Source organism: Podarcis pityusensis, assembly GCF_964106645.2.
Source record: "Podarcis pityusensis genome assembly, chromosome: 1".
Classification (NCBI taxonomy): Eukaryota; Metazoa; Chordata; class Lepidosauria; order Squamata; family Lacertidae; genus Podarcis; species Podarcis pityusensis.
In genome coordinates, this window is record NC_138028.1 from 79144130 (window position 1) to 79160063 (window position 15934).

The 15934-nt window shown below is 38.6% G+C and overlaps 2 protein-coding genes across 16 annotated transcripts in view; one reads left to right on the top strand and one right to left on the bottom strand.

The window, feature by feature from the left end:
• PPP6R3 (protein phosphatase 6 regulatory subunit 3) overlaps nt 1-11748 on the top strand; it is a 54989-nt gene extending 43241 nt beyond the window's left edge. For 8 of the 11 annotated variants that reach the window (XM_081002811.1, XM_081002812.1, XM_081002808.1 and 5 more), the window contains 8 exons: nt 809-939; nt 1612-1730; nt 2614-2767; nt 3658-3761; nt 4526-4676; nt 7711-7728; nt 8046-8168; nt 10279-11748. In XM_081002811.1, coding sequence (XP_080858937.1) covers nt 809-939; nt 1612-1730; nt 2614-2767; nt 3658-3761; nt 4526-4676; nt 7711-7728; nt 8046-8168; nt 10279-10330 — 852 coding nt within the window. In that variant the 3' untranslated portion in view covers nt 10331-11748. The remainder of the gene's footprint in view (nt 1-808; nt 940-1611; nt 1731-2613; nt 2768-3657; nt 3762-4525; nt 4677-7710; nt 7729-8045; nt 8169-10278) is intronic. The other 3 variants (XM_081002815.1, XM_081002818.1, XM_081002810.1) reach the window with 1 other exon arrangement.
• A 470-nt stretch (nt 11749-12218) lies between these two features.
• Nucleotides 12219-15934, bottom strand: part of LOC308475620 (solute carrier family 9 member C1-like) — a 64305-nt gene continuing 60589 nt past the window's right edge. For 3 of the 5 annotated variants that reach the window (XM_081002785.1, XM_081002782.1, XM_081002784.1), the window contains one exon: nt 14874-15390. In XM_081002785.1, coding sequence (XP_080858911.1) covers nt 15088-15390 — 303 coding nt within the window. In that variant the 3' untranslated portion in view covers nt 14874-15087. The other 2 variants (XM_081002786.1, XM_081002783.1) reach the window with 1 other exon arrangement.

A 15934-nucleotide genomic window follows, 5' to 3' on the forward strand; every position in this document is an offset into this window, starting at 1 on the left:
TACAGTGAATGCCCAGCCAGAGTAATAAAGGTAGCTAATGTGCTATGGCAGAGACAGTGAACTGGCAGCCCACAGGCTGGGTCTTTTTTGTGGCTCTGCTATGAACTCTCCTAGTCAGATCAGGAGTGTTAGCTGTTTTAAGTTGAGGCTTCCCTTGTGTTCCAGAGGAAAACTTGCCCCATCTCTTAATTGCAGTGAGGACTAGAGAAAATACATGTGCTGCTTCTCCCTTGCAAGTACTCGTCCCAGGAAATGAGATCAACCCAGAGTCCTCTGGGAGGGATCTTGCATTCCCAGAGGATGAGGGCACCTGTTGAAGTGAAAGCAATATGCAAGTCTTCCATGCTGCTTTCACTCAGCTTGGCACCAATCCTTGATACCAATGCAATTTTTGGGGGGGGGGGGCACTCATTCAGTGAGACAGTGGTTGCCCCGTTTCTTTGGAAGGAGAGGTCATAGGAAGTCTCCAGTGTGGCATAATCAACCAGTTTAAAGTGATCAACTACCTATGAGCTGGTGATATTATGTTCTGGGAATTTCAATGCTGAATTTAAGGAACAACAGCAGAGTAGTCTGACGCTATCTGAATTTTGCTTTAAACATGGAACAAAATACTTTCTACCGGAAGCCTATCTGTTCTTTCCAGTTTGGGGTATGAATATTAATTGTATTGGGTAACACTACAGAGTTGTTGCTTTTGTTTTTTTAAACATAATATAGATAATGACTAGCCACCTAAATGTGATATTCAGTGTTCATGAGTGGTGAATTTAGTCTTTGTAATTTATTTGCTTTTTATGATGATTAGGGCAATATTGCTTTGTTTGAGGCGTGCTGTAAGGAGAGAATACAGCAGTTTGATGATGGTGGTTCCGATGAGGAAGATATCTGGGAAGAGAAGCATATTGCTTTTGCACCAGAATCTCAGAGAAGATCCAGGTAACTTTAAGATGGCAGAGAATATGTTTTGCCTCTAATTAAATCTAATCCAAAAACTAACAGATTTACCTATTTCAGCACTGATAAGCTTGTGCCAGGTGCTTTTAGGAAGAGTAATGCAAAGATGAATATATTACATTCCAGCAGTAATCTGGATGATATTCTTATCCCTATGCTACTATTGTCTTCAACTGGTTAAGTCAGGCTTGTGTCCTGATCCAAAGTGGGTCATAACAGGAGCACTACCACCATGAAAGTATATGGTAAAAAATTAGGAAATAGGGCCTTGAATTCATGTTTGGGTTAAAAGTGGGTTCTGAGTCTGAGAAGGTCGAAGATACCTGAATTAGGTATGCAAGTGACCTAATTCACATGTCACAGTAAACCATAATTAATGTTTTGCCGGAATACAAAAATTGATCCAGCTTCATTTCTCCCCTCTAGCCAGCAAGAGCCATGATCCCTGGCTTAGTGTTACATCCCAACTAGAGATTGTTTTGTTTGGTGGGAATTTTGCCATTAACAGTGGGAAAGTTTAGATTCTGTGGTTGTCTTTTGTGTCATCAAGGCAAAAAATGGCAAAAAACAAACAAACCAACCCAAACCCCTCTTGGGTGGTAGAAATAATATTTCTGTTTGTGTCTGTTCTTTTTGTTTTGTTTTTTTAAAAAGCTCAGGCAGTACAGACAGTGAGGAGAGTACAGATTCTGAAGAAGAGGATGGAACAAAGCAGGACTTGTTCGAGTCAAGCACCAATACAGAAGACAAGATGGAAGTAGATTTGAATGAAGGTAGGTAGTTTTTATGCCATTGCTTCTTGCTCACTTTAAGATACTGGAAGTGGAAATCTCAGACAAGCATAATTCTATTAAGGAAGGGCACTTCCAGACTGCCATTATTTTCAAGTGAGATTCCTTCGCATACCAGTAAACTCTGCTTGTGCAATTAAAGTTTATTGGAGCCTGCTTCCCCAAAACATCAAACTTTTTGAAGTAAGTAAAGTGATGGGGTAATGCAATGGAAAGTGTGGAAATAACACATTATTTGATGCAATGTCATCTTAACCTTCTCCCCAACAAACAAATCAGAGTGAATGCTCATTAAACAGCCAACATTGTCTAATTTCCCTGCAAGACAAATCAGGATGAATGATCAAAAATCAGGTTGTCCAGAAACACTCAAAAGTGAAACAGAACTTCCCTTCTTTTTTCTGGGATAAATTGACCATAATAAGCAATAGTATATCAAACACATGGTGGCAATTAAAATGCCAGTGTTGAGCACAGATGTGTGACTAAAGCTTTGGGGTTGAAACAAGGCAAGTCTGAATCAAAGCCTCAAATATTTGTTGAACCAGTTAAACCTTAGAATCGTTCTGCCTTGAGCTAAAGGAAACATTCAGACAAACCTTTGGAATAGGAAACATATTTTGGAGGACTGAGGGTTACTAGGATTGGAGAAATCTAAAATCCAGAGGGTTTTGGAATGCAATATTCTAATATTGTACTTTTGAAATCATATATGTTCCTTAATGAGGTGTGCATTGTTTTAAGTTGCCCAAGGAATTCCCAAATCTGTTTTAATCTTAATATTTTAAGTCCTAGTCCTCTGGCAGTTTTTTGCTTTCTTAGTTTTTTGCTTTTTAAAAAATGATAAATGTATCAATCTTTCCAGCACCTAACTGGTCAGCTAACTTTGATGTTCCTATGGAAACAACACATGGTACGAATCTGGATTCTGTTGGGTCTGACGTTTGGAGCACAGAAGAGCCGATGCCAGCAAAAGAAACTGGCTGGGCCTCCTTTTCAGAGTTCACATCTTCACTAAGGTAGGAAAGTACTGTGTTGCTTCAGGTCTTGTGAATCAAATGGAATTTAATTTTGAGTGAAAGCGCTGATACTCTTTTCATGAGCTAAGCTGAAAATTGAGGGAGTTCTGAGTCTGTGAGTGTAGGGATTTGGTTTTAAGCAGACCTTGAATTGAAAAGCTTCATTCCCAGAGAGCCTTTTTAAAGCTGCAGTTTAATTTTATTACGGGAAGTCAAAATGTTTATATGTATCTCTGAATTGATAAGAGAGCTATAGGGAGAACTATGGGGTGGGCAGGGGGAGACATAAGTGCAGGAATGTTGTCTCCTCACTTGGTTATATTTGTTCTGTTCTGGCATTTGAGAATTGCTATAGAGTACTCAAGTCAGCAGCCCCAAAGCAAATATATGGGGAGTGAAAACATTTTCTCTTGTCAACTGCTCACCAAAAAGACACAAATTACTTTATTTTTGGTCGCAGCACCACTTGCAGTATCTTCTCCTCTGTAACATGGTGCTTTTTCAGCTCTCCAGCTATTTCTATGTTTCTGTGATTGCAATATGTAGAAGTCAAATAATTTAGGTTCTCTGCTCACGTTGCAGTCTTTTCCCTTCATATCCTAATTACAACAGGGAGAGTTGAAATTATAAATGATTCTTTAGCTTTCAAATAGACATAAACTCCCATAAACTCGTATACATTGATATGTGTTCCATTTCCTTTTATTCCCTTTTGATTGCACATGAATGTTTTCTAGAACTCTCAAATTGTCAGCACAAAATGTTGAGGCATCTACTCACATGATGCAGAATGGGCAGACTGCTTAACCAATCTAAAATATAGTTCCAACATACTTACTTTGATAAACACTAAAAATTGAATTCATCAAAGCTTTCGTTTTCTTTCAAAGTCCAAAAGATTCCTTAAGAAGTAATTCACCCGTAGAGATGGAAACCAGCACAGAGCCCATGGATCCTCTGAGTGCAAATGTAGCATTTGCAACGCAACCAGAAGGTAAAAGCACTTAAATAATGCAGACACACATATGGCTGTATATGCACTTGATACTCCATTGTTTATCATTACTTGCACAAATCACAGTGAGCCTCTGGTTCATGTGTTTGCTCCTCCTGTGTGGCTGGCTGCTGGAAGAATTTTGGGAGCTTTTAGTTGTAATTACCTGCTGTTTGCCATATGTCTAGTTTAAACAAGCCAGGTTTGAAACAGACCAGGGTTAGTGTTAATCAGTTTATAATGCTAGCCAACAGGACAAATGGCAAATAACTGAAAGTAAAAATAATATATTTTTTTTTACATCCTCATCCCAGCTACATGTGTGGAGGGAAAGGGCTCTGTGGCTTATGCACATCAGAATAAAACTATGGTTTTTCATGATGTACAAACACATCAATTGTGTAAATAGGATAAGCATGTCTTGCTTTCTAAAATAATGGAAATTGAAACTATGCCACTGAATTTCTTCCAAATTACATCACTGATGGATATGTAAGAGGTATTAAAACCCTCTGATGTGGCTTCAAATGTGATTAGCTAGCTATTGTAAGTGATCCAAATTGCCAAATAGACTAGAAAATGGAGGTGGGGTTGTTAATATAGAAAATTAAACACTCTATTATCTACCGTTTATTATCTAAACGATCGTGTTTCTATTTTGTGATAATGTACAACTGTAAAAATGGCAAAAAATACATTGTTCCAGAATAAAAATCAGTATTAGTTCCTGAAGCCTTTTCAGCTGTTCAAATTTGTATTTACAGCTGCAGGAAGCATTGCAATGGAGGCTGGTTCTGATGGAGAAGATGATGTAGAAAATGCAGACAAGGTGACTGAAACAGTAATGAATGGCAGTATGAAGGAGACCCTTAGCCTTACTGTAGATGCTAAAACTGAAACTGCTGTCTTCAAAAGGTAAGAGAACACTATGGCTTGATTCAGAGCATGGGTTTTGATCATTTTAATTTTTTAAATGTTGGCCTGGCATGCCATCTTTCATTTTAAAAGCATTTAAAAACAAATCCATGGCAAAACAGAGAACTTCCTACAACAAAATTAAAGATTTTAAGTGTGATTTGATTGTAGCCACCAGGTGTAATGTTTAGCATATACCTTTGTTTTGTGGATTTCAGTGACCAGATTTTTTTGGGGGGAGGTTTTTTTTAAAGAAATTTTAATCTGCTGACATATGAGCTGCTGGATCCTGCATCTTCTGTCTCTTAAATTTGTCTGTTGCCTTTTTATTTCTTATTTCCCTCCTAATGTTCTAATTATGTTGTAAGACACAACAGGCATTTTAAAAGAAAGACAGGGCATACATTTACTAAATAAAATATTTGGTCTCCTTAACTGAAAGCAGTTGGCATAGTATGCAGCTTATCACTAGCAAAGCCTGGTCACAGAATCCAGTTCCATATCTGAATTATTTGTTGCTTTAGAAAAAGGATACCACCACCATTTTAAAGTTGTGTGCAAATGTTATGCATGTTAGTGGAACATAAGAGAGTGACGAGGCTGACCCTAAAACACTTCCCAAAAATGGTTGTTCTTAAAATGGAAACCCCGTCGCACGCGGTTGACTAGTCTCTCAAGTTATCCTTGCTAGTTTGTCTTCTGGCCAGAACAGTTTTGTGCTCTAGCATATTCTCTTCTATCAAAATAAGCTGCTCATATTGGCAATTGCACTTTTAGTAGGTTTTCACTGGCAAAATCCTTTCATCCTGTTACACAGCCACTTTATTTTCCTTTATTGTTGGAGAAGGATGTCCAGATGCTAGAGCTTTCTCAGTGTTGCTGTCCAATCTGGTATGATCTCCCTTCTGAGGAACATGTGACACTGATATGGTGTATTATTTGGTGCTGAGTAAAGATGCACCTTTTGGCCCAAGCTTTTTGTGGGGGCTTATTTACTGTTTCTTGCTCATTGTTTATATGAAGAGTTGGCTGAACCCGATGGCTGTGTGTGTGTGTGTGTGTGTGTGTGTGTGTGTGTTCATATAAATGTGTGTCAGATATAGGATGGGTTTATAAATGGCGAGATAGGTAAATAATTAACTACAATTTGTTCTTGAGGCAGGGCTTTTGAAAATGAAGCAAGCATTGTTCCTTTTGTGGAAGTGACCCCCTCTTAGTTGCTACTGTCCAGTCTTCTCTAAGACACAACACCTTTTTTTGGTGTTGCTCTCCATTTCAAATTTGATTCAATTTTCTGACAGGAATTTTAGCATCATGACAACATTTTCAAACATTTACTTGGCTAAGTTCAAGCGCAGTGCAGGATTACCAAATAGGCAGAGTAGGCACTGGCCTAGGGGCCCCATGACAATGGATCAAAATAATATTGATTTGATCTTGAAAGAAAGTTACAACCAATCTTCCCTAGTTCAATGTCATCCCACTAGAGCATTCACACGACAGGCCCCCCAAGATTTCGACTACCTAGGGACCTCCACAGGGTTTAATCCGGCACCGTTCAAGTGAATACGATTTCATTTTGAAGCAACACGGTTGCTTAGGCTTGAGAGAGGAATTTGACCTCCAGCACATCACACCTTGGGAGGCGCACTTGCATCGCTTTTCAGTCCTTTTTGTGGCTCCCCCCACCCCTGCAGCTTGGCGGCTATGGTGTGGCCTTCACTTTCTTATGCAGGTGGGATAAGTGCTCAGAAAAAAGGAAAGTGTCTCCTGCTGTCCTGAAGAACAGAAATTGACACCAAGATGACAAGGAGTGGTTTAAGCTGTTCTATATGACCTCCGCATTTTCATCGTTAGCCACTAGTGGCACCAAGATCTCTTTGATGATTGGGTCACTGCCAGTTCAGACACCGTAAATATATGTGAATTATTATTTTCTTTCCCATTGTGGATCACTTTATCGCCTATTCATCCACTTTAGATTGATACTTTTGAAGCTGCATCCAGGCCCCACAAATAACTCAGAGATGCCTTTTAAATAAAAGGATACATTCTACTCATGTAAAAACACGCTGATTCCTGGACTGTCCGCAGGCCGCATTTAGAATGCGATTGGGCCGTATCCGGCCCCCGGGCCTTAGTTTGCCTACCCGTGTAGTTTTACACTGTTTCTTTTAAAATTCAAAGATTTGACTCTCAGGTTCACCATGTCTCAAACTGAGCTTTCTCCATATGAAAGGGACAAAGTTTGCTTAATTTCCATAAGCCTTCCCTGAAGGTTAAGTTGTAGGAGCCGATGCCAGTCTGGATCCCCTTCATCCAACAATGATAAGGAACATTCATGGTCAGCTGAATGTTCTTATATTCATGTTTGCGTTAATCATGGATGCCATCTTGTTTTGCCATAAATACATCTGAAGGTATAGCTGAATGTACAGTTGTGCAAATTAATGATTTGCTTAGCTAAGCTATTTATTTTTATTCTGTCAGCATCCCACTTTGCTGTTGTTCTGTGTTTTGCTCTTTTCTTTATTTAAGGGCTGCTTCATTATAGTATTTTGTACTAAAGTACAAATACCTGAAGATACACGGGTATATATTAAGTTATAAAGAGTGCACATGTGAGAATTACGCTTCTCCCCCCCCCCCCCAAAAAGTGAGTGGGGACTGGGAAAGGATATCCACTTAGATATTTTATACTTTTTTTTCAAAAGTTGTACTCTATCCTTTTCTTTTGGAAGCTGAGAACAATTTATTCTATACTGCTTATGTATCTGCTCACAGTTTCTAATCTAGATTGAGGCCTAGTACAAACAAGTGGGTAGGGGAAGAAATATTGAGTCCAGATTGTACCACTTCAGACTGCAAGTTTGGGCTCACACTTTAGAAGACTCACGTAATGAACCATGACTTTTTTGGCTGCTGCATAAATAGGGCTTAATCCAAGGGCTATTTTTTCTAGGAGTTTCTTAATGGTCTTTTTTTACATTCCTTTTCTGTTCTTTCCCCCCCTCCCCCTCACTTTTGGCTTCAGAGTGTTGAAATCCTATCGGTATGTAAAGGATAATGAATGTTTGTTTTTTTCTCCATTTTGGGCACCATGTACATTCTTTATTCCTCTTTTTACTACTCTGTAATCTTACATCCTGCATTTTTTCCAGTCCAGTTCCCTTTTAAGTGAACATAAACTGATGCCAGTGATGAATGTGACCAGAATCCACAACCTTGTGCTTGTTTTCCATGTTTCAATCATATTTCTAAAATTCTACTTGCATGTGACCTCTGGACCCTTTCTACCTAAGCCTCCCACTAATGCATGATGATATCAAATGTTGAAGGCACAAATAAAGCTGTAACCTGTTTCTTTAGTGAGGAAGGAAAATTGTCTACCTCGCAAGATGCTTCTTGTAAATATGTGGTGGAGGAGAACACAGAAGCTGCAGAAGAAAATCCTGTCACTCCGCAGCCTGCTAGCAGCAGTCTGGAACAGAGGTAGCTCTTTATTGCCATATTCCTTTCACTGTGTGGTTTCTTTTACCATTGGAATGAAGGATTTATTTAAGGATATGTATTCTCCCTTGCCAAAAGACCAAAGCTAGCTTATTTGGTATCACACAAGCATTTTTAAAAATTAGTACTGTATCTAAAATTTTAAACCTAAAAAGCAGCATAAGGCAATTATAATAAAGCACCATTACAGTGTTTTAAACAGTAAAAATTCAGACCATCCATTTCAACCAAAGGCAAATTGCAATTAAAATATATTTAAAAGCGGAGAAGGAAGAATATGTGGACCACAGTCCCAAGAACCTTATAGCTTTTATTTAACAATGGAAGAAAAACCTTTATGGATGAAAAACTGTTGTGTTGGGTAGAAGTAGTCATGTACTTGTACTCTACCTTTCAGAAGTCCATGATATATATGACAGATACAAAGAAGCAGAAATTGATACAGTGGTACCTCTAGATGCGAATGGGATCCGTTCCGGAGCCCCATTCGCATCTAGAAGCAAACGTAACCCATGTCCGCGCATCTGTACGTGTCACGTTTTGTCGCTTCTGCGCATGGCGTCATTTTGAGTGCGCATGCACAAGCAGCGAAACCTGGAAGTAACGCACTCCGTTACTTCTGGGTTGGCGCGGAGCGCAACTCGAACACGCTCATCCCGAAGCACATTCAACCCAAGGTATGACTGTAATGGTAGCTTTGAAAGATGCTGATTAAACTTCAGGTTAACATTCACTGATTCATGGTCTTTTCTCCACTCCCGTTCTTTTTATGAAAATGAGTGCTTTGGTTGGCACAGCAAGACTAGGAGACAAAAAGTTCTCCCCAAATTTCTGTTTTTTAATGGGAAAAACTCTCTTCTCCTCGGTGTCAACATTTCTGGGAATTTTATATCTCTGTTCATACCTGGGGGTTTGCAAAGAGCCCTCTGCCACTGCCTTCCTGGGGCCCAGTAACTAACATTGAGGGATGGGAAGGAGACAGGTGCTGGTGCTACTCTCCAGACTCTGTTGAGATTTTTTCCTCCTGTCAGGGATGGGAGATGCTTCCTCAAGAATTGGATGCCTCTCCCCCCCCCCCAGGTGTGTTAATGGGCTTTGAAAAGGGAACTGGCCACTCTCAAAGGATGAAGGTGAGCATGGCCTCAGGTCACAGCTTGCCTTTCTCCTGCTTGCAAACATTTAAGCAGAAGCACTGTTTTGTGAGCACCCATACTCAAATATTTGTAAGGCCCACATCAATGTAACTGAGTTGCCTCGACCATCTTTTGTCTTGTAACATGACCATCTGAGCCTATAAGTAGGCCTAAAGGCTGATTCTTTTGATGTCTCTGTGATTGCTCCCCACTTTGGGCTGTATCCCTAGCTAGTGCTTCTCAGAGTAGACCCACTGAACTTAATGAACCTAAGGTAGGTCTACTAACTCTAGTGGCTCTGAGTAGGACTAAACTTAAATACAACCCTTGTCTTATGTAAAGCTTCCTTAGAGCACTGCTGCCAAAATATGTTCATTTCATAGTTTAGAGCAGAGCTTTCCCAACTTTTCATGTTGGTGGCAGTTTTTAGACATGCATCGTTTTGTAACCAGAGGTTAAACTAACCCCTTTCCAGCCCCAGTAGTAGTGCAGAAAGCGTTTGCACAACATACCTACACACTGCAACTAACGTGTTGTGACACACAGTTCGGAAAGCTCTGGTTTAGAGTATGTGATGTGATCACCTTCCTTAAATTCCTACACCGGCCCTCAAACAGCTCAAATTTAGTGCTTTCAAAAGTGGTTCCTCCCATTTTTCTGTTCTCATATTCCACAGTATTTCTGGAATCGAGTAATTCAGGATTGTGGTGCTAGAAAAGCAAAGTGTTACCCAGTGCTTTTTTTTCGGGGGGGGGGGGGAGTGCCAGTACTCACTGCCCAGAAATGGCCATAGGAGGGATAGGCAAGTGTGCAAAAAGAGCTGCTCTGCACATGCTCAGGGAAAGAGGCAGCAGGGCTCCAAGCACCACAACTTTTATCTGTTTCCTCATTTTGCATTTTTTAAGTAATATAAAGTTGCACTGTGTTAATACTTGGTTCCACATTTTTTAACTTCTTAGGACTGATCAACAAGCTCTTCTAGCAGAAGCATCCGTTAATGGCCCTGTATGATATGTGATATTGACTGCTGTTGGCTGAAGAATATGAACTGATATGCAAGGATTTATGTCTCTTGAGGATTTCATCTAGAGTAATTTTGGAGCCAGTCAATGCTGCACTAATTTCGCAAGGGATCAGGACCAGCAACATTTATATTCTAGATTTTAAGACATTGTACAGAAATTCATAAGTGTAAAAATTGCACATTGAGAAATACCAAGAAATTTTTGCGTATGTTTATAATTGTATTGTTCTAAATGATGGGTGGCCTGTGAAATAAGATCTTGCCACCCTAGTAACAAAAGTAGTGATACTATAGTTAAAATGGCTGTAAGAATAGTTTTATAAAAAAGTGAATACACAAATCTAATGTATTTGAGGCATAACTATTTGACAATTAGTGACCAAAGTATTTAGCAGTTTTCATAATATTTCACCCTAAAAATATCTGAAGTCCATGTTTCTTTCAGTTTGGCAAAGAATTGTTCATCTGCAATGCCCTTTAAATGTTTTGGTTTTAGATTTTGAAAAATGATTTTAAAAGAATTTTGGTGTTCAACATTTTACAGCAGATTTTCAATTGGTAATTGTTTTCTGTATTGTTTAAACCAGATCAAAATGTAAGTCTATGGGTAGAGATTTTAAGTATTTATTGCTACAATTTAGTTGACAAATTGATGTTACTGTAAAGCCATATGTTCTGTTAAGTCTTTGTTTGCTTGAAACAATACCTTACAGGTGAAACACTAGAATATTTTTGAAGTGCACATGGCTTGTTGTGTATTTTAAGTGATTCACCTTTTTTAACCCATTCACCAAGATGTACTTTAATTCAGAGCATTATAAAATTAAACATTTTTGGAACAATCTTCATATTTAAAACACTGTAATCCTTTTGACAAATCAACTAAATATAATGAAATGCCCTTGCTGCTCATGTAATTACAGTTCGTGTTTTAAAGGTATATCTTTTAAATATCAAAATTGGGCACTTGAGCATGTTAATTGTTATACTTTCACTGTTTTGATCTGTGTGAAGTTTTTCATTTGTAAGTTTTAAACCAGTTTTTTTTTTCATAACTGGCCTGTGTATATATATATAGTGATTATGGAAACTAATTGTAATTTATAATTTTCTATGTCATAAAATTCCAACCGCCTTCTCAAACAAGCAATATAATGTATATTGCCACATTGTCTGGTGAAAGGGTTAAAGTACTTCACCTCTTGCACTTTTAGATGCAAATCCATTTTTATTTCTTTTCATAGAAAGTTAGTCATTTATTTTTACATCATTTGTTTTCCTGACCAGTATTTAAAAGCCAAAAGGATACTCTAAACAATGGCCAATGACTTATTTTAGAAAGTGTCCCAAGCTATGTGCCTAATACTACATTGCATACAGAAATAAAGACAAATGTATACTGGTACTTCATTTTATTCTTCCCTTATTTTTAGCTTTTCAAAATGCAGTGTTCATGTAAAGTGTTCCCACCTGCATTTCAAATAAACATTTCGCTATATTGGAGGGATCTTCTACATCAAGTAGCAAAACAGGAAGCATGTTGCTGCTTACCTACTGCAAAACAAAAGTGGATGCTGTCAGTTCCAGCTCACTGGTAGTTGATGCTCACTCATAGCATCTTTGCTTTTTTCAAAGAAACTGGAATTCATTTGGTTAGTTATGAGTATTGGCACCTTGTATGCCACAATGGATTTCATCAAAGGTGTGGTGTATTCCCACTCTTCTAAATTGTTCTCCAACTTGTAAATGTTTGCAAAGTGAAAATGTTTACTAGTTGCAGCTGCATCCCCAGGTAATTACACCAAAGTTTTCAGGTGATAAACTTTGCCAAGTGACGAGCAGGATTAAGTATCTCCAAATTTTAATTCCCCCCCCCCCACTGAGTAGTAAGTGAACAGGCCCCTTTTTGCTGTATAAAACACAAACGAAAACTTTCCATTTCAGTATGTTCCTTTCAAAGTGTTGGAGTAAGCTAGAATTGAATTCAGCTCATACTTTTCAGGATGCAAATCTGAGGTAACAATCCTAAACTCAGTGGAATTTACTTTAAAATAAAGATTTATAGGATCAACAAAGTCCACTTAACGGATTACTTGGGATCTTTTTAGTGCATGGGAGATAACGTGCGCTGATGGTTTATCCTTGCTTCAGAGTTGATTAAAAGTATCTGTTTTTTAAATTAAATTACAGGATGCATCTTGTTAAAAAAAAAAATATTCTGTTAATTTATGACTACCGAATCCTGATGTACCTAAAAGGAGCACGCCTTCCCCCCTCCCATGGAGTGAGCATGGCTTCCTTTTGCTTTCATTCCACATGATACGTAGTGGCACAAAATACCTCCCTCTCTCAGAGAGTTTGTTTACCTTCTGAAAACACTTTCAAGTGATGTATATTAACTCCTTTTAAAAGCAATCTGCTCCAAGGATATTTGTGGTGGTTGTAGACAATGTGAATTTGTAACTGTTCACGAGGCCAGCATCAGTGGCTATAAACAGTCAGACCTGTGCATGTATCAAAAGGTAAATAATTCTGAAAACAATATCAATGGGCATTGTTATTGCTGTGTTTATCTGAATTCTATTGAGGCATAAATTAGTTTAAAATTTATTACACAAATTACAACAGCTGAAATAAGATCAGATAAACTAAAAACAGTTTGAACAGTCTAGATTAGCGTGCATACATGGACAGTGCTGTTTTGCCAGCACTTACGTCTAAGCCAAATTTTGTATAACTTTAAACCTTTCACAGAACAAAGGCTAACTAATAAAAAAAAAACTGGCTCCATCAGCAAGCTGATATTTAACACTTAAGCTTGTTTCTCTACAAAACCTCATATCCTTGCTCTCTGGTGCTGTAACATGACATGTATTTCTCATTATTTTTTCACTTTGGGGTTTTTTGAGCTTAAATATGTATACTCCTGTAAAAGAGAAAATTACATGGTCAAATGTCTCAGCTACATTTTCCATACAGTATAATAAACATCTAATTTAATAAATGAATTATTACAATTACTAGATTACTAGACACTTGTTTATTTTCAGACTAGTCACCTGGTAGTGAAGTGAGATCCATCAGATTTAAGTAGGTGTGACTTTTTATATATATACCCAAATAAAAGATTTGAAACTGATCAATTATCACATTGTTGATAAACCAGGACCTTTTGAATCAGTCTCTCTTGTTTCCCCCCTACATATCTAAAACTCAAGGATGGAACATACTGCAGCTACTTATGCAGTCTTATCAGGAAAGCGGATGGTGGAATCATAGACTTGTAGAGTTGAAAGGGACCCAAGGACCATCTAGTCCAGGGGTAGTCAACCTGGTCCCTACCGCCCACTAGTGGGCATTTCAGGATTCCAGGTGGGCGGTAGGGGGTTCTACGGCACATGTTACTGCAGCACTGGTGGGTGGTAAGGAAATTGTACCATCAAGAAAGATGCGTTGGTTGGCAGTAGATATAAAAAGGCTGACTACCTCTGATCTAGTCCAACCTATTCAGTTGATGGCAGTCTCATTTTATGGAAGGCCTCCTATTAACAGCCCAAAAAAGAGAACCGTGCTACACTACCAGACTTTAGATACTTTGGTCACTAAGAACCCAAAGAATATTTTGCATTATTCCACTTTATGAAATTTTTATGCCTGCATTTATACTGTGGAGTAAGTCACACTGAGTTCAGTGAGTCTTACTCCTAGGTACAGGAGGAAGGGGTGGGAAACTTGTGGCTGCCTAGATGATGTTGGACTCCCAACGCCTATTAGACCTAGGTAGCACAGCTAATGCTCAGGGATAACAAGAGTTGCACTCCAGTGACACTGAAGGCACAGATTCATCATATAGCATTGCAGGCTCAATTATTTAAGTTTACACATCCTGCATTATAGAAACCTAGTATTTCAATTTTGCTAGTTGCCATTACAAATAAGCAATTGTCTTAGTAATTTAACATGCTGGCTTGAATTCCCTTTGCATAAGCAAGCACTGCAGTAGTTTCCAGTTTGAATAATGCCTGCCTCCTAAATGTGGTATTTCATGTATTTATTATCTCAAATGAATTGTGTGTTAAATGTTGACATTGTGTCCAGAAAGTACCCTGCTCTGAATTAAACATTTCAACTTGCCTCTATCCCACTGTTCTTCTAACTAAAGGAATGACCCTACATTAGCTTTGCAATGTACTCCCTGGTGTGGCTCTGCTGGTGCACAAATGCATCTTGCTGCTGCCTTGCCCCTCCCTTTCTTTTCCGCCGAACTGCTCTTGCATGAGACTGCTGTATTAAAAATAATATCATATGCCCCTACAGGTATAGAAGGCAAGAAAGAAAAAGGGGAAGAACGGAAACAGGAGCCTTTCATGCAAGCAACTCCAAATCCTTATTTGGTTTGGAGCAACACCCAAGGTGTAAGAATCAAATTTGGTTTACATTTAATATACACTTATACTTACCAAATCAGAGTTTATTGTACTTGGACTGGAAAGATTCATTCCAAAAACATGTCCCAAGGCAGCTGTAAAGTTTAAAGGGCTTTAAAACTTGCATGAATTTTGGGGAATTAAAAAAAACCCTATACAATATTAAAATACAGAACTTTTTCAAATTTATCTTGTTTACATTCGCCCGTTATTTTGTAAATTTTCACAGGAAATTAAATCCCTGTAAGAAGACTTTAACTATCCTGTTTATTGTGGCTGAATCCAGTGTGTCCCATCTAGGAATGGACAGGCTTCTTTCATTCATGAAAGGAACTGAGATCCAACAGAGGAGGCACGCTAGAGGAGGGGAGGCAATTCTGGCCAATTCCTCCTCCTATCTCCCATGCAACTCCTATGATGAGTACTGCCAATTTTATGTCCTCCCTCCCTGCTCCATTCTCCTCTTCCAGCATGGCTGAGAGTTTGAGTTTCATACCAGGTCGCCGAGATGAATGATAGTGGCCCTCAGTGCTGCTTGAGGATGCTGCAGGGTTCTTTCGTGCTCCTTGCTCTGAACTTCGTACAACCAGCAGTTTTGTTGATGATGCAGTGCCTTGTACCTAGAATATTGCCATGGTAATTGTTATTTTTGAAATTAATTCATCTGAGCTTAATACAAAGATGGAATAACACCTCATCCAGGCAGCAGCCTTCTTCATAGCTTCTACATAAAAGTTAAATTAAGCTGAGCACAATAATGGCTCAGTACAATTTTAAATTTAATTTTAATAATACTCAATAAGGGGAGCCACAACTCACCCTCTCAACACACAAAATTATCAAGAGGCATGTTTGGGCTTAATATTTCCAAATACTCTCTTACTACATTTTTTCAAGACGCAGTAGCATTATATCCCACCCTTGTACCCCAGACTCTCATGAATTTTATGATTTTTCCCCAATTAGGATTTTTGTCTAAAGCCTTTTTTGTACTTCTGTAAACCCTGAGTTTCCTCTGAATCTGCTAATGACTTACTCTTGTGTGTGGATAAGTAAAATTTTTGTCACACAAGCTTCCCTGACTGATGCTATCCCTCCAGTTGCCAGAGAAAGGCACAGCAACAATCTTCTCATGGCTGTTCCTGGAAATAAAATGGCTGAGAT